At 39.6% G+C, this 18,560-nt stretch overlaps 1 protein-coding gene and 1 pseudogene across 1 annotated transcript; one reads left to right on the forward strand and one right to left on the reverse strand.

Annotated features, from left to right (window-relative positions):
• The window catches only part of LOC132133356 (uncharacterized), a 48,897-nt pseudogene extending 38,158 nt beyond the window's left edge, over nt 1-10,739 (forward strand).
• A 92-nt stretch (nt 10,740-10,831) lies between these two features.
• Nucleotides 10,832-15,076, reverse strand: LOC132133664 (cholesterol side-chain cleavage enzyme, mitochondrial-like). Its single transcript, XM_059546560.1, has 9 exons — nt 14,796-15,076; nt 14,108-14,263; nt 13,834-14,033; nt 13,498-13,701; nt 13,254-13,414; nt 12,758-12,924; nt 11,901-11,979; nt 11,624-11,815; nt 10,832-11,524 (listed from the first exon to the last, which is right to left on the reverse strand). The coding sequence occupies exons 1-9, from the start codon at nt 15,047-15,049 to the stop codon at nt 11,402-11,404; spliced, it is 1,536 nt and encodes a 511-aa protein (XP_059402543.1). The 5' UTR covers nt 15,050-15,076; the 3' UTR covers nt 10,832-11,401.
• Nucleotides 15,077-18,560: the final 3,484 nt, after the last annotated feature.

Consider the following 18,560-nt stretch of genomic DNA (forward strand, 5'->3'; position numbering starts at 1 on the left):
CCCAGAACCTATTTATGTAAATTACCTACTGTATGTTATGAATTGGCTGACCATAAAGTATGTTAATTTCCTCATGGTTCTGATATTATATCTTGATTAACCAGCAGCCTTTCACAAAATCTCCATTTCCACTATGTCCTTTTAAGCAAAACTTTAATATTCAGAGTTCAGTGGTGTAAGATGATTGTCTAATGATTCATGGTGGTGCTTAATGAATATTAATATGCAGTAACCTTTGGCGTGGGGAGAGGAACACATTGTATTTGGAGGTGTACAGGTGTCGTGCTGCGCTGACAGCCACTCGCAGGATAAGGAACAAGCTCCTCTCAGCATGAGCACAAGTCATTAGCACCCGCTGCTCATCAATCTCCAGACCAAACCAGAGCATGTGTATCTGCAGTACTGATCTAAAACATGGCTTTTCAGGAAACAGGATGGTGCCCCTTTAGGACAACAGCTATAATTCAATATTATATATATATATATTGAATATATATACACTCACTGGCCACTTTATCAGGTTCACCTTGCTAGTGCTGGGTTGGACCCTCTTTTGCCTTCAGTACTGCCTTAATTCTTCGTGGCATAGATTCAACAAGGTGTTGGAAACATTTCTCAGAGATTTTGGTCCATATTGACATAATAGCATCACACAGTTTCTGCAGATTTGTCGGCTGCAGATCCATGATGTGAATCTCCTGTTCCACCACATCCCAAAGCTGCTCTACTGGATTGAGATCTGTTGACTGTGGAGGCCATTTGAATAAAGCAATCTCATTGTCATGTTCAAGAAACCAGTCTGAGATGATTTGAACTTTGTGACATGGTGCATTATCCTGCTGGAAGTAGCCATCAGAAGATGTGTACACTGTAGTCATAAAGAGATGGACATGGTCAGCAACCATACTCAGGCAGGCTGTGGTGTTTAAACAATGCTCAATTGGTACTAAGAGGCCCAAAGTAAGCCAAGAAAATAACCCTCACACCATTAAACCACCACTAGCCTGAACCATTGAGACAAGGCAGGATGGATCCATGCTTTCATGCTCTTTACACCGAATTCTGACTCTACCATCTGAATCTCACAGCAGAAATTGAGACTCATCAGACCAGGCAACATTTTTCCAATTAACTATTGTTAATTTTGGTGAGCCTGTGTGAATTGTAGCCTCTGTTTCCTGTTCTTATCTGACAGTAGTGGCACCCGGTGTGGTCTTCTGCTGCTGTAGCTCGTCTGCTTTAGGGTTCAACATGTTGTGCGTTCAGAGATAGTATTGTGCATATCTTGGTTGTAACGAGTGGTTAATTGAGTTACTGTTGCCTTTCTGTCATCTCTAACCAGTCTGCCCATTCTCCTCTGACCTCTGACATCAACAAGGCATTTTCGTTCACACGACTGCTGCTCACTGGATTTTTTTTTTTTTCGGACCATTCTCTGTAAACTCTAGAGATGGTTGTGTGTGAAAATCCCAGTAGATCAACAGTTTTTGAAATACTTAGACCAGCTCGTCTTGCACCAACAACCATTCCTCGTTCAAAGTCACTTAGATCCCCTTTCTTCCTCATTCTGATCCTTGGTTTGAACTTCAGCAAGTCGTGACACTGAAGACTGGAGTAATGCTGAAAATTCACAGGAATAAACTACATTTGAACATAGTCAAATAAAAAAACATTAATAATAGTTAAAACAGATCATGTCTAATTACAACTGATGAAATAATTGTAATTTGATTTGATATTAATAATTGTATTCATACATTTATCATTATCATTATAATACAATGTATCTGTGAGAACATCATAATTGTGCGTTCTGTTTAGCAGCTATTAAGTTGCTAGGCAGGATTTGTGTTGTGGAAACTCAAGGTCTGGTTTCTAAAAAGGCAGAGCTGTCCCTTCATCCAGCCATTCATTCAGCTGTTTTATATTCCTGTCAAGATCTCTGAACCATCCAACCTCATGCAGAACTCAGAGAAAACACCGAATGAACCTGCAGGCGCACAGGTCACCTGCCAGCGGACACTGCAGCTCCAATGTCCTTTATACTGACCATACTGTTGAAAATATGGCCTGATTTTCAGCTATCGCTACTGCTTTTTGTTATTAAACATACTGTTTGTTTGTCTCTCAGATGGAAAGGGATTCCCATGATTTGCCGTCACATGGTGCTCTCTCAAAGACACTGCCAGAGTATCTTCACCTCCTCAAGAAAACCTAAGACTCAGCCCAGGACAGAATCTGTCCCACAAAAAAAGTCTCAGCTCAACCAAACATTTGATGTTCATTCACCTCTCAAAAGGTAAATGAGTATCACATGATGTTTACTACACCTATCAATATGATTTGAACCTACAATTACTTTCATTTGTCCTTGTAAATAATTACTTTTCAGTCCACCAATACCTGATTTTGAAGATGACCCTCATGCAGGTGAAGTCACTGAACATCAAACTAAAGTGAGTAACAAAACTATAGATTTCTATTATGTCTATTACGGCTAGACATTTCCCAGAAGTTCTGCGTTTTCGCTAAAAGATTTTCATTCTTCAGGACCAGACTTTTAGCTTCTGGCACAAATTCTGGTTCACTTTCCATCTTCGCTCCAGAAGTTGTGAGCGATAAAAATGTCTTTCTAGAGCAGAACAATAATCTCTTAACTGATTCACACAACCACTATCTCTTTTGTTGCTATTTTGATTCCGAAACAGTAGGCCACTAACTAACTAACTAATTAGCGCAAGGCACGTTGGCTTTTATTTTCTCATCATGACTGAATCATCGCAAAGCATCCTGCAGAGAAACAAAGAGAAAGAGGCAAGCCGGCCCATATGTGCTTTTGTAATGTGATTGTTTTGAGCAACGACAGACTACAGAGGGTCTGCAGGGACCGATCTCTCTCTCCATTCACTCTTTCATTGTGTTGAGATGATTCCCTCCGTCTCGTCCCCTCCGCGGGCCCCATCTCATCACCGATCATCATTCTCACCTTGCATCTGTGCCCTTTCAATTAAGCGCTCAATTTCTTTCAGACGACCCCAGAGAGCCACAAGCACACTGGCCCAGATTGGAATAGCCTAATCGGTCCATCTCCCGCCCCTCTCATTTCTGTACACCCGACCCCCCATGTGTCTCTCCGATGGACCCCCTTCCGGCACACAGTGACCCTGAGTGAAAAGCAGACGCCTCGTAGCATGTTATTTGACGTGCGACATGCGACTATCACAATAGCACAAAAGGAGGCCTGGAAGTGCAGCACATCCCACAATGCCCCTGGTCTGCTGTCTGTTTAGGACAATGCTAATGTCTCAATGCCATTGTTCAGCGCTATAGAATGAACTATTCAAAAAATAAAGACATGTCGACAAATTTAGATGTGCCTAAATGACCCATTCATCCTAATTGTGTGAGTACCCTTGTGAAAATAGTACCCTTTGACATTTACAGGGTGCACTTTTTAAAAGTGCACTTAAGTGTGTTAAGAAATATACTTCAGTGTGTCTTGAAAGCGTGTCTCTGTAAGTACACTTAAGTAGCCTTTTATTTAATTGATATTATATGATATGCAAGTACAATCTTTTTAAAATATACTTTTAAGATTTGAAGTACACTACAAGTACACGTTCAATACAGTTACTTATCTTTCACAGGGGTGTATGAATGAGACTCTATGATATTGACACTCTATAGCTCTATCTGGCTTTATTTTAGGTGATACTGTCTGCCTGCACATTTTGATCAATGTCCAGCAGTTTCAGAAAAGGGATTCTGGGGGGGAAAATACCTTTGACTTAGTGGATTTCATCCTAATCCCGTCTATATGCTGTGTGTAGCAATTGGGTTTCGGTATCTGTCAGAAACCACAGACCCAGGAATGATTACTTTGTTCCAGTGCTATAGTGAAGCCTCTACAGCCTGACTGATAGTAGGCCAGTGGCTGTTTTAACACAACCACTCTTTAAAAGTGACAGTTTAGGCTATTTGTCTTGTCTTTTAAAATGATTAAATGGTTTAACCAAAGTATTCAAATGAATGTTAATTAGGCAGATAGTTGAGTTCAGACAAATGTCAAATACAAACAGACTTATGTTAATCCTGTTTTGGCTGGTAAAGCCCTCAGCATCTCGACTGATCATGTGACTTTGTTTCCATCTAGTGGCGGCAAACTTCATGGTAGTGCCATATTTAATAATTATTTATTTAATCATTTGAAAGGAATGAAAACGAGGCTGTGAATTTTTTTTTAAAGTGTACATTTTACCTATGAGAGCCTTAAATAATAATTGTTTTGTTTTAATAGTATTATTATTTTATTTATGTAATTTGTATTATAACAACTGGCACGCTGGAGTCTGAGAACAGTCAGCTGCGGCGGGAATCAGAACCTCACCCTTCTGGACGACATCGACGTCACGACCAAGACCGAGATCGCTGACCGGATCGGTATAATTCCTCCCTAATCTCATTTAAGCATAAAGATTAATCAAGGCATGGTTCTAATGCGTATACACCTCAGCAGTTAACCTTATCTGAGCACCAGCCACAGATAACACTGACATTTCTTCAGCCTTTTTAATATACGGTTACCCAGCCTCTTAACTAGCTGGTAACCAATCAAAATATTTGCTATAATCATCCAAGTTTTCTTTCATAATATTATCATTCTGCCATAACTGATTAGATTTTTTTAAATTTTCTGAATTTGACGCCACAATGGTAGTAAGTGGGACAAAAAAAGAAGAAAATAAGTTTTAACTGATTTTTAGCAAATAATATGGCTGTAACAAAACTAATTATGCTCTTAAGATTAGTACTTAGGTCTAAAGGTAATTAATATTAATAGTTATTGCTTAGCAAAAGTTTTTTTAGTGGGTTTTATATATGTAAGAATACCAGTCAAAAGTTTTTGAACAGTAAGATTTTATATGTTTTTTACAGAAGTCTCTTCTGTACACCAAGCCTGCATTAATTTGATCCAAAATACAGCAAAATCAGTAATATTGTGAAATATTTGTACTATTTAAAATAACTGTTTTCCATTTGAATATATTTTAAAATGTAATTTATGCCTGCGATTTCAAAGCTGAATTTAAAGTCCCATCAAGCACTTTACCGATTGAACTACTCTCTTCTTCTCCTCTTATCTGGCTCTTTAGCTTGCATAACTCACCGCAGAGCAAGCCTGTTCTTGATAAAGCTGCTGTGAAAATGTGGGAAAAGCCAACAAGGAAGAAGTTGGGGTGATGCGATCTTTATACGGGTGGAGCAAAATACTTCATCGCTCCATCTAAAGCGAATTGTGATTGGATGTGTATACTGTCGATACAGGAGACAAACCAATGGGCCACTGGCTGCTCACTGTCCCTGCGTGATGCAAAAAACAATCTCGGCCCACCAGGAAAATGCCAAGTATGCCCGATTACCAATCCAACCCTGAGCACAAACAAACAAGTTACACTGCTAGATTACGGCTAATGTTACTGCTAATGTTGAATATTAACAATAGTTAGCTTACTTAGCAAACTTAGCTAAGGTGTTAATGGGTTTTAGTGCGTTAGTTGAGGTATTTATGTCTGTAGCATGAACATACAAACTACTCACTGAAGATTAATACTTAACCGTAAATATTAGCGATAGTTAGCTTACTTAGCAAACTCTGCAAGCATGTTCTGGTTTTTAGCACACGATTTTAGGTACCGTTCACATCCAAACTTAATGTATAAATTAGCAAAAGTATTATCAAAAATGTACTCTACAAATTCAGCTTGAAGGTGTTCTGAGTGGGTTGGTGTAGGCTCTGATTAGTACTCAACTGTAGTATTAGCAATAGCCAGCGTACTTTGTAATCAGCACTAACATGTTTAGATTGTTTTTTACTGATGCTTAATTTTAGGTATCATGGCCTTAGGATAAATAAACAAATTACACTCTAAACATTAGTATTCAATGGTAAATATTAGCAACAGTTAGCTTGCTTGGCTAACACTACTGTTTCTCATTGATATTATGGAGAGATGACATAGATTTGTACATGCAGAAAGAATTACAGGCCATCAGACAAAAGTTTTGCTCACTTTAGGAAGTGACTATTGGAGTTTCACATTTCAGAGCGTGAAGTGATTTGCACAGGTGTCATGTCCTCACAGAGCCATGCTGAGGACTGATAACACTTCTCATTTAGCGAAGGCAATCTGATAAGCACTTACTGCCTTATCTGCTGAAGGACAGTATGTGTCCCTCACACACTCATACACACACAAACACAAGGCTCCGCTTAAAGGACACGTTAAATACCTTTGTGGCCTTCAATGCAAATTGCAGACCTTAATTTCCTCTCTATGTCAGTGAATGTTTTCTCCAAAAATATCTCCACAGTGTCATGGTCAAACCATTTGTTGATGTTTTTTCAGTCCTCGGAAAGCCTTTTAACAAGATTTCCGTCATTCATCTTTTATTAATATATTTTATTATTATACTTATTGATATATTTCAATAGTTCGATTTTAAGTTAGGGATAATGCACATCAAACAATTTTATAATTGTTTATAACAATTTATAAATTTTTTATAATTGTTTGATGCACAACCGTGCATTATCCCTAACTGTGCATGTATGTATATATGTATGTATGTAATAACGTCAATATACTTCATATACATAAAAATATATTTTATACCTACTCCACTAAGGAAAACTAAATATATAGTGGTTTACATTAAGAACATATAATATGCAATAAAATATAGAATAAAGAACTTAATGTAACTAAAGAAAAACAGACATATAATATATAAAAGGGTGAGATTTATTTAAAATACAAATAATGTATTTATAATATAATAAAATATGAATGAATGTAAAATATATAATAATTAATTTAATAAAAATGTTAATAACATATGTATTCTGTATATTTAACTAAAGAAAACCAGAAATATAATGTTATATGATGTATATATGATATATGATATATATATATATTTGAGCATGTCATGTTAGAATCTTTATCATACTATTACCTTTTGTTCTTTAATATTTTGAATTGTTTTTAGCTTTAATTTTAGTTTTTCATTTAAATGTTAAATTTTGAAATGTTGTTGTATGCATTTGTTATTTTTATTTAATCTATTTATTTATAAAAATGTGTATAGGTAGTTTTTATACAGTTTTAGCTTTTAGTTTTGAATCTGAGTGTTTATGTATGTGTGTCTGTGTGTGTGTGTGTGTGTGTCTGTGTGTGTGTGTGTGTGTGTGTGTGTCTGTGTGTGTGTGTGTGTGTCTGTGTGTGTGTGTGTGTGTGTGTGTGTCTGTGTGTGTGTGTGTGTGTGTGTGTGTGTGTGTTTTCTGGTTCAATATGAACTCATTAATTGTCTCTGTTTTATTAATTTATTAATTTTTATTTTTATTTTTTTAGCCTCTCTGAAGTTCAAGTTGTCCAGTGAAAGCAGCAAAGCAGCCGTCCAGAAGGACAGAATCCAACAGCTTCAAAATGAGCTCATCAGGGTGGGTCAATCAAGACTACTTTCCCTCAGATCATTTCAAGTTTTTAATAAAAGCAGCAGCAGTGCTCAGAGACCATCTGTTTCCTCTTTGAAGCTCATGGGGTCCATTGACTGGCATACAGTTCTGATGTTTGCTGGCAGTAAGGAAATGCTGTATCAAATGCATTAATGGTTTCCTCCCAAGATCATTGATTGGATCAGCTCATTGAATTTGTCTCCAGACTGCATGGCATATTGTTTGTTGCATTTGATACAAATCTAAAAAATACACAAGGCAAGCAGAAGTCCTAGACCCCTGGCTACTGAGTTAAACCACTGCATGAAACAGAATTTTAGCTCTTTATTTTAATTATTGCAGAAGAACGATGTTGAGAAAGAGTTTGTCCAGCTGCAGAGAGCACATCAACAGCAGCAGGCTGTGCTAAAGAAATATCAGCCCCGTAGTGACAAAATATCTTTTTTATTTTGAGCAATCAAGCTATAAATACACTTCTGGGTTTGTTTGAGCATCCCAATCAGAGCAACCACTTTCACAAGTCTGGGACAAAAGAATACCCCCCCCCCCCCCCCCCCCCAAAAAAAAGAAAATTAATAAATAAATAAAAAATAATATTTCATCATTTCTCATTCCAAAGTAATTCAGTGGTGTTATTATAGTGTTGTTTACATCTTATTAAAATATTTATTAATATTTTGAATGCACTTTTTTATATTTGTAGTATTGATTTTACTTTTAGTACGTTTATGTTATTTTGTTATGTGGCATTTTTATTAGTTTTTAATTTCAATCTTAAATTTCTGTTTAATTTATTAATATATTATTTATTATATAATTTTTTATCAGTTTAAGTTTACAACATTAAAAAAGTGACATTCTACTTTATTAAATATGTTTTATAAAATATAAAGTAGATATTTTAAAGAATGTCTCAGCTGCTTTTCTTCATAGAATGACAGTCAACGGGGTCCAAAACTTTCAAACTCTTTAAAAAAAAACATACAGACAGCATTAAATGAATCCATGCCCTCTGAAGCTATATGAAAGCTTTGAGTGAAAAAAAATGCATTTAATAAAAATTCATTATTATTCATTAAATATATTTATCTTCTACTTTGCTCACTCATGTGGTTCATGAAAAATCTTGCCTTTACTTGGTTGCTTTAAAAGAATGGTTGTTTGAACTATTCCTTTACATATCTAACAAGTATCTAATATATAATGTGTTGTATTTGTTTAAATTCACTGAGCAGGTCATTGAGAAGTTGGAGAAAATATTGGATGCAAAACTGAAGGAAAGAAATAAAGAGAATTTCGGAGAAGAAGAGAGCAGCTATTAAACATAATGGTGTGTGAAACTACACACACAAAGCATATTAAATCAATTTCAGTTTTAATTAATTAGGCAAAGTCATTAGCAGTTGTAGTGCTCATCTTGGAAATTTGGGTTTTATTCAGACCTGCGTCATGCCCAAATGACATTTCTACTCTCTTTCCAGAATTTCATGTCCTCCTTCTACTATGTTTATCGATACAGAGCGTCTGACAGTCAAAAAACGACTGACAGGTAAACATGCTGTGTTTGTATATAGATGAAGAAGAGTTCAAGAGGATAGAGATCGAGTCTGTGCCGGCGGCAGAAAACTCTCGACCCAGAGAAGAGCTGGACAGACTGCGTAATCTACAACCACCTGTCATCATTCAACAACCTGTGCAGGTAAACCAGAGACCACCGCTCGTTACACCCTAAACATGCTGCATTAACAACACGCTCTTTTATTAATGCTTCTGATCTCATCTCATCAGCCTTTCTCAGACTGCGAGAAGCTGGACTTATTGACACAGCTGGCGAGAGCCGAGGGTCGAATCCAGACACTGGAACAACAGGTTTGATCTCTAATGCGGTCAGAAGACATACATAGTGTATATTATGGGATGGGCTGTGGTGCAGTGGTTGGTACAAGAGTCCTTGCTCGCACATCAACCATGATTTTTCATGATCTACCCGTGGTATGTATGATTTCTCTGTGTATTTAAACTTAGCAATAGTTTGACCTAGGAAATGTATATCTATTTCAGTTATGGAACTCTAGCTGGTTGAGGCGTTCAAGTTAACCATGGATTTCCAGCCTCAATGTCTGCCCAAACGTGAAAAAAAAAGCTTCAGTGACTTTAAAAGGCACGTGGAATAACTCATTCTTAATTCATTTGCTTAAATTCAGTGCTTAATTCAGAGGTTTAGCTTAATAACCATTGCAGAAAAACACAAATCATACAAAATTTGTTATTAGGCCTATATGTGTTAGCACACACCATTTTTAGATCAATAAATATATCTGAGGATATCTGAACTCATTTAAACTACAAACAACATTGCTACAATACTCACAGTTTACAGAGCAGAGTATTTTTCACTTAGCAGTTCAATAACAATATTGAATCAAAATTAGCTTAGTGCACATGGCTAATTAGCATATGAATGCTAAAACTTCTAGTGATGACAAACAATGTTCTTACGCAATAATCTATAATGAATCTTTATTCTACCAGTAGCGTCTCATAAAGTTGATGAACACAAGGCGTCCAACACATTTCACACAAGGTTATAGCTTCTTTACTTTTCCCACGTTGCACTATGTGTTCACAACCAATAAATTTCATTCTTTTGATCTCAGGGCTAAATACATTTTATCCAGTAGATTTGTGATTTTTTTCTTGTAATTCCAAATTTAGCTCAATATATGCTCTTTACATGCAATCTGCTAGCAATCAAATTTTTGAATACATGGCACTAGCTGATTGGTCTGATTGACTATACGCAGCCAAAGACCTTGCTTTCTTAACATTTAAATATTCAGTTTTTCGCTGTAAGCTGGTCCTGCAACGGTATCAGAGTTTATCTGAAACCCTCCACCTCCACCAGCACCACCTGTCTAGTGGATTTATTCATGCCTATTCACAGCGGAATAACTTACTTGCTCACAGCAGCATGTCTGTTTATCTATTAACAGTAGCAAGTCCATACTTGCATGTGTAGCATGTCTAGTCAGGTAAGACCAAATCAATTCAAATTGTCACGTCAATTAACATGCTTAACTATAATAAGAGTTGTCATAATTGAACTATACTATAATGGTATCATCTACTGAAGAAATCATCCTTTTTTATTTCCTAACAGAAAAGTTTGACTGATTCTGAGCTGGGACATACTCGACACAGGCAACTGGAACCTCTAAAGTGACCACATCTCATCAGTGTCAGTATTTAAACAGTTACGGTGGAAAAGAATCTGTGTATTTATGTACATGAGAAAAATTATAAAATTTATAGTCATGTAATTTATTTTCTTTTATTCATTCAAAGCATTACAGAATATTTTCAAGTCATTTTATAATGTAATATTAAAATATATTTATACTTTAGAATACTTTGATTATTTTTTATGATTATTAGCATTTCTGAACTAAATATAACTTAAGACACAAGTCTAACATTTAGTGCCAGTCAATACTTTTAGCACACCTGTTATACTCACTTTTATTATTAATATTTTAAAATAATAGAAATGTAAGAATACCAAGAAACAAATAGATTTTAAATGCACTAAATATTTTAGCACTTCCATCATTTACTCACCTTTATGCCATTCCAAACCTTTTCTTTCTTCGTTGGAACACAAAAGAAGATGCTTTAAAAATGACTCCGTGTTCCCAGCACTCTTTAAAATATCTTCTGTATTCCACAGAAGAAAGAAACTCATACAGGTTTGAAATGAGACAAGGTTGAGTAAATTATCACAAGAAACATAAACTGAGATGAAATGCCTGTTAAAAGTTTGGACTCTTCAAAGCTCAGTCTTCAATCCAGTTCTGCCTTTGACATCATTTCCTGTTTGCAGCTCCGCTATCTGCTGGCGTTCAGCGGTTTGATGGTGAGCATGATGGGCTTCTCGGGCAGCAAGATGAGCTCAAACGTGCTCCTGACCTCCACCTGCCTCTGCTTCTCAAACCTGAAGTTCTCCAGCATCTATAAAGATGACAAAACGACAAATAATAAAGAAAATCCTCTGATATTATTTTGACAGTTAAGAGGACATGATGTTCCTCCTTTAGAAAATCCACTCACGTGAATAAGGAAGAGCTGCATCTCGTTCTCGGCGATCCTGCGGCCCAGACACTGGCGTGGTCCGAAGCCGAAGCTCAGGCCCCTGAAGTAGTGGCTCTGGGACCGGACCCAGCGAGAGGGACGGTACTGCTCTGGGTGCGGGAAGATCTGGTGATCACGACCCATAGCGTAGAGACCCAGCTGAACTAAGGTCTGATGCACACAGACAGATGAACCCATGAAAACAGACACACAAACAATTGCATTCTGTCAGTGATTTCCTTCAATTCACGCTCACCCCAGCTGGAATATGGTAATTCTGAAGGACGATGTCTTCAGTGATGTATCTTTGTAGACTCACTGCTACCGGATGTAACCTTCAAAAGAAAGCTCATGATTTTAGACACGATAAAGCCAGCTGCTAGACACATTTTTATTTGATTTCTATGGGTACATTTAGCCTTGTAAACTTATGAACTCTCTTGCAATATAATTTTTACACACTATTTAATCTGTTTAAATAAACTAGTTTGTAATTTAAATGAGTGTTTTATATATCCTAAATACATGCCGTTAAATAACATATCTGACTTTTTGAATGATCTAAAGCATGCTCACCAGTTTGACACCGTTTGTATCATTAGTAAACTAGCTAACTTTTTGAGAAAGTTTAGTTTCAAAATTTAATTTGACAACATTGTAATTTGTCTTAAAATTGAAATGATTTTAAAATATTAAATATAGAAATGGTTTTTGTTGTCACTTTAAAAGTCTTTTTTGAAAACATACTATTTTTATGATGGATCTTTGTAGTTTAAGATGGAAAGTCTAGGTCTATGCCAAATGTCAATCAATAAAATATATTTGTAAAAGACATTTGAAAAGCTTTTAATCAGAAATGATGATGAGGATGATGTTTCGAGCATACAGGCTCTTCATCGTCTGTTATTAAATCTTTCTATTTCTTTCTATTTCAGGTGTGCCAACTTTTTTCTGTTTTCATCGGATTTATTGTTAAGCGCCCTGTTGGAGAGTTTTTCCTGAGATGTGTGTGCTTTTGTTTTGATCCTGTTTTTACTTAAACTTTGAAGAAAATGATCAAAGTTTAAATGTGTTTTAATAATAATAATAATCAGTGTCCATCTGAAAGTGTACCTCAGAGTTTCCTTCAAGGCTCCTTTAAGCAGAGGAACCATCTTGAGCATCTGCATCATGTCTCCTTTAGAGGCGTTACGAGCAGCTGAGATTTCGGCCCGGATCTCCTCCTGCAGGTCCGGATATCTCGCCAATTCATAGAGTGTCCACAACAGTGTGATAGAGGTCTAACACACGAAAATATTTCAATTAAAGGGATAGTTCACACAAAAATACAAATTCTGTCATCATTTACTCACCCGCACGTCATTCCAAACCTGCACGAGTTTCTTCTGCTCACCACAAAAGAAGATGCTTTGAAGATTGTTGGGAACCATACAGTTGACGGTAGCCATAGTATTTTTTCCTATAGAAGTCAATGGCTGCCACCAACTGTTTGGTTCCCAACATTCTTGATGTATATATATTTTAAGAAGAAACTCATGCAGGTTTGGAATGATGTGTGTAAATGATGGAATATTTTCTTTGGTTCTCTAGCGTTGATTATTTCTCGCACCGTGTCCACGCCGCCGGCCATCAGCTCCGTGATGCTGGCCTTTATGTCCTCGATGGACAGTTTGTCCAGCATTAGGAGGCTGGCCAGCACACCAGGGTACTTCTCATCGGCGTCTGGAGTTTTCCTCAGCTGTCTGTAGATACTCTGGATGCATCGGTCAGCTTTGGAAAACCACAGTGAAGCATGAAGACTCGGGACTCAAAAAGACCAGCATGAGTTTTATTAAGAGAGTGGTGCTAGTTACCCTGATTAAAGATGCCGTCCCAGGCCTCCACGTGGTCCTTCCAGATTCGGGCCCCTGTGTGGCGGAGCAGGGCCGGCGGGAGGTACAGCATGGGCGAGGTGGTCTTAAACATCAGGGTGATGCAGTCGATGAAGTGCTGGGCGTCTGGATCAATGTAGTCCGACAGCAGACCCAAACGCTTGCCGTACAGCACATGACTCACCGCTGACAGAAACACACACACCAGACATTCAACACACAACACTGGTCAATCGATCAATGTTTATGAAAAGCTTTCGCATTTCAGAGTACAGACGATTCTAATCAAAAAAGAAAGTTTGGAGTCTGAAAGCTTACATTCTAGTGCGTACTTGAAGAGCTCATGGGACAGATCTGTGGTCCATTCATTCTGTCCAGTCCTCTCAATCTTCTTATAGACACGGGCCACAAAGTCCTGAATGACCTCATCCAGCAGAGGCACAAAGTTCCCTTGCACCTTTGGAGAAATAATTTCCTTGTTCAGAACGTTTCTGTTGAATTTCCAGTCCTCTCCATCTCTGCAGGAACAAATCAATATGTTTTACTGTTCCAGTAAGTGTGCTTTTATCAGGTATGGTTAGACGGTGCCTACTTGAGCACGACGCCATATTTGCAGTTCCTGTAGTCCCTGTAAGAGGTCCACGCTTCCACCCGGAGTCTCTTGGGAAAACAACCCTCAGCTTTGAACAGGACAGCAGCGTCCTCAGGCTTGATGATGTTCACACTCTCGTAGTACCCAATCTTTTCCCTGTACAGTACAACCATTAGAGAGGTGTTTTTCTGTATAAGGTTCAGTGGCCTCACACTCTTTATATTATTATTATTAGTGTAAACAGAAAATTAAATGTAAATATAAATAAAAAAAAATAAAAAAGTACTTTTTATGTCATTTATCCCATTTTTACAAAATAAACATTTCCCCCAAAAAATGTAAATAAAATGTTAGATAAAAACACCTTTTTTATTTCTATTAATTTCTATAAATTTTTAGGCCTGGAAATCCCATGCGCACAAACGTGTGTGTGTATTTATATATATATATATATATATATATATATATAGTTAAAATAATGATATAATACTACAGTATATATTATTGGATTGTAATAATATTGTATTTGTATAATAAAAAACTAGCTTCTTTCTGCAAGCATGTTTTTGGATATTTTGTTTTGTTTGAATTTGAGAGCTGAACTAAAATTATTATGAAAAAGTGAGCAGCATAATAGCCTAGTGCATGTGGCACAGACTGTCATAAGTCTTAATGAATGTCTTTTTACCTGTAAATAGGACCATACATATTGAAATTGTGCACCATAATCCGGTGGATATTCCTGAGGCCGTCCATTCTCCAGAGCTTGTAGAGATTGGCCACGCTGTTCTTCCATTGTCCAGGAATCTCACTGAAGGGCTGTACGGCAGAGCTGTCCTTTCTGACGGCAGCTACCCATCCCGTGTGAGTGGTTCTGACCTGTTTGGACAGACTCTGACCCAGACGGGCCCTCAGACTGCAGCGGGACATCACCTCTCTCATAGACTCACTGTCCCGCTCTGCTGCTCCTCTCCAGCAGACTCATGATCAGCAGCCTTGTGTTTTTATATGATTCTCACTCGACGTCAACGATGTACAAGTGTCCCGAGGACATCTGCAAAAAAACCAGCCCAAACTTATTTAGACTTCCTTACTCAAACTTGGAACTTAAACTAATACAAAGAAAGGATTTTTTTAAATCTTGGGCAACTGAAAAGTATGAACATGAAAAGTATGAGCATGTACAGCACTCTATACTTAGTTGGGGCTCCTTTTGTCTGAATTACTGCTGCAATGCGGCGTGGCATGAAGTCAATCAGTCTGTGGCACTGCTCAGGTGTTATGAGAGCCCAGGTTGCTCTGATAGTGGCCTTCAGCTCTTCTGCATTCTTGGGTCTGGCATATCGCATCTTCCTCTTCACAATACCCCATAGATTTTCTATGGGGTTAAGGTCAGGCGAGTTTGCTGGCCAATTAAGAACAGGGATACCATGGTCCCTAAACCAGGTACTGGAAGCTTTGGCACTGTGTGCAGGTGCCAAGTCCTGTTGGAAAATGAAATCTGCATCTCCATAAAGTTGGTCAGCAGCAGGAAGCATGAAGTGCTCTAAAACTTCCTGGTATAAGGCTGCGTTGACCTTGGACCTCAGAAAACACAGTGGACCAACACCAGCAGATGTGATGGCACCGCAAACCATCACTGATTGTGGAAACTTTACACTGGACCTCAAGCAACGTGGATTGTGTGCCTCTTCTCTCTTCCTCCAGACTCTGGGACCCTGAATTCCAAAGGTAATGCAAAATTTACTTTCATCAGAGAACATAACTGTGGACCACTCAGCATCAGTCCAGTCCTTTTTGAAGCGAGATGCTTCTGACGCTGTCTGTTGTTCAAGAGTGCATTGACACAAGGAATACGACAGCTGAAACCCATGTCTTCCATACGTCTGTGTGTAGTGGTTCTCTAAGCACTGACTCCAGCTGCAGTCCACTCTTTGTGAATCTCCCCCAAATTTTTGAATGGGTTTTGTTTCACAATCCTCTCCAGGGTGCGCTTAACCCTATTGCTTGTACACTTTTTTCTGTCACATCTTTTCCTTCCCTTCGCCTCTCTATTAATGTGCTTGGACACAGAGCTCTGTGAACAGCCAGCCTCTTTTGCAATGACCTTTTGTGTCTTGCCCTCCTTGTGAAAGGTGTCAATGGTCAGCTTCTGAACAACTGTCAAGTCAGCAGTCTTCCCCATGATTTTGTAGCCTACAAAACTAGACTGAGAGACCATTTAAATGCTTTGCAGGTGTTTTGATTTAATTAGCTGATTAGAGTGTGGCACCAGGTGTCTTCAGTTTTGAACCTTTTCACAATATTCTAATTTTCTGAGATACTGAATTTGGGATTTTCCTTACTTGTCAGTTATATTCATCAAAATTAAAAGAAATAAACATTTGAAAAATATCAGTCTGTTTGAATGAATGAATATAATATACAAGTTTAACTTTTTGAATGGAATTAGTGAAATAAAAAAACTTTTTAATGATATTCTAATTATATGACCAGCACCTGTATATATATATATATATATCCATCCATCCATCCATCATCTTCCGCTTATCCGGGGCCGGGTCGCAGGGGCAACAGTCTAAGCAGAGACGCCCAGACTTCCCTCTCCCTAGCCACTTCCTCCAGCTCTTCCAGGGGAACCTCGAGGCGTTCCCAGGCCAGCCGGGAGACATAGTCCCTCCAGCGTGTCCTAGGTCTTTCCCGGGGCCTCCTCCCTCCTCGAGAGCTTTGCCTTACAGCTCAGCTCCTTCTTCACCACGACAGACCGGTACAGCGACCGCATTACTGCAGAAGCTGCACCGATCCGTCTGTCAATCTCCTGTTCCATCCTTCCCTCACTTGTGAACAAGACCCCAAGATACCTGAACTCCTCCACTTGAGGCAGGAACTCTCCACCAACCTGAAGTGGGCAATCCACCCTTTTCTGACTGAGAACCATGGCCTCGGACTTGGAGGTGGTGATTCTCATCCCAGCCGCTTCACACTCGGCTGCAAACCATCCCAGTGCACGCTGAAGGTCCTGGTCTGAGGAGGCCAACATGACAACATCATCCGCAAAAAGCAGCGACGAAATCGTATGGTCCCCAAACCAGACACTCTCCGGCCCTTGGCTGCGCCTTGAAATTCTGTCCATAAAAATTATGAACAGAACCGGTGACAAAGGGCAGCCCTGCCGGAGTCCAACATGCACCGCACACGCATGCAACAGGTCTGACTTACTGTTGGCAATGCGAACCAAGCTCTTGCTCCGGTCGTACAGGGACCGAACAGCCTTAAGCAGGGGGCCGCCGACCCAATACTCCCAGAGCACCCTCCATAGGATGCCGCGAGGAACACGGTCGAATGCCTTCTCCAAATCCACAAAACACATGTCGACTGGTTAGGCAAACTCCCATGAACCCTCCATCACCCTGGAAAGGGTATAGAGCTGGTCCGGTGTTCCACGACCGGGACGAAAACCACACTGTTCCTCCTGTATCCGAGGTTCCACTATCGGCCGAATTCTCCTCTCCCGGGGAGGCTGAGAAGTGTGATCCCCCTATAGTTGGAACACACTCTCCAGTTCCCCTTCTTGAAAAGAGGGACCACCACCCCGGTCTGCCAGTCCAGAGGTACTGTCCCCAACCGCCATGCGATGTTTCAGAGGCGTGTCAGCCAAGACAGCCCCACAACATCCAGAGACTTGAGGTACTCAGGGCGGATCTCATCCACCCCTGGTGCCTTGCCACCGAGGAGCTGTTTAACTACCTCAATGACTTCAGCCCGGGTGATGGATGAGTCCTCCTCCGAGTCCCCAGCCACTGCTTCCTCAACGGAAGACAAGTCTGTGGGATTGAGGAGATACTCGAAGTATTCCTTCCACCGCCCGACGATATCCACAGTTGAGGTCAACAGGTGCCCATCTCCACTGTAAACAGTGTTGGTAGGGCACTGCTTCCCCCTCCTGAGGCGTAGAACGGTATCAGAATCTCTTCAAGGCCAACCGATAGTCTTTCTCCATGGCCTCACCGAACTCCTCCCAGGCCCGATTTTTTGCCTCCACGACTACCCGGGCTGCAGTCCTCCGGTACCTGTGAGTTGCCTCCGGAGTCCCACAAGCCATCCAGGCCCGATAGGACTCCTTCTTCAGCTTGACGGCATCCCTTACTTCCGGTGTCCACCACCGGGTTCAGGGATTGCCGCCTCGACAGGCACCGGAGACCTTACGGCCACAGCTCCGAGCAGCCGCCGCGACAAAGGAGGTGGAGAACATGGTCCACTCGGACTCAATATCTCCAGACTCCCTCGGGATCTAGGCAAAGCTCTGCCGGAGGTGGGAGTTGAAGATCTCTCTGACAGGGGGCTCGGCCAAACGTTCCCAACAGACCCTCACAGTACGTTTGGGTCTGCCGAGTCTGTCCAGCTTCCTCCCCCGCCATCGGATCCAACTCACCACCAGGTGGTGATCAGTTGA

The sequence above is a fragment of the Carassius carassius genome, chromosome 50, assembly GCF_963082965.1.
Source record: "Carassius carassius chromosome 50, fCarCar2.1, whole genome shotgun sequence".
Classification (NCBI taxonomy): domain Eukaryota; kingdom Metazoa; phylum Chordata; class Actinopteri; order Cypriniformes; family Cyprinidae; genus Carassius; species Carassius carassius.

Excerpts from the sequence above, each read along its gene's own strand:
- LOC132133664 (XM_059546560.1), bottom strand. The coding sequence starts at position 15,049 with ATGAGAGAGGTGATGTCCCGCTGCAGTCTGAGGGCCCGTCTGGGTCAG. Across the intron at positions 13,702-13,833 it reads CTTCAAGTACGCACTAGAAT|CGGTGAGTCATGTGCTGTAC; the intron begins GTAAGCTTTCAG and ends TGTTTCTGTCAG. Across the intron at positions 11,525-11,623 it reads TGCAGCTCTTCCTTATTCAC|ATGCTGGAGAACTTCAGGTT; the intron begins GTGAGTGGATTT and ends TCATCTTTATAG.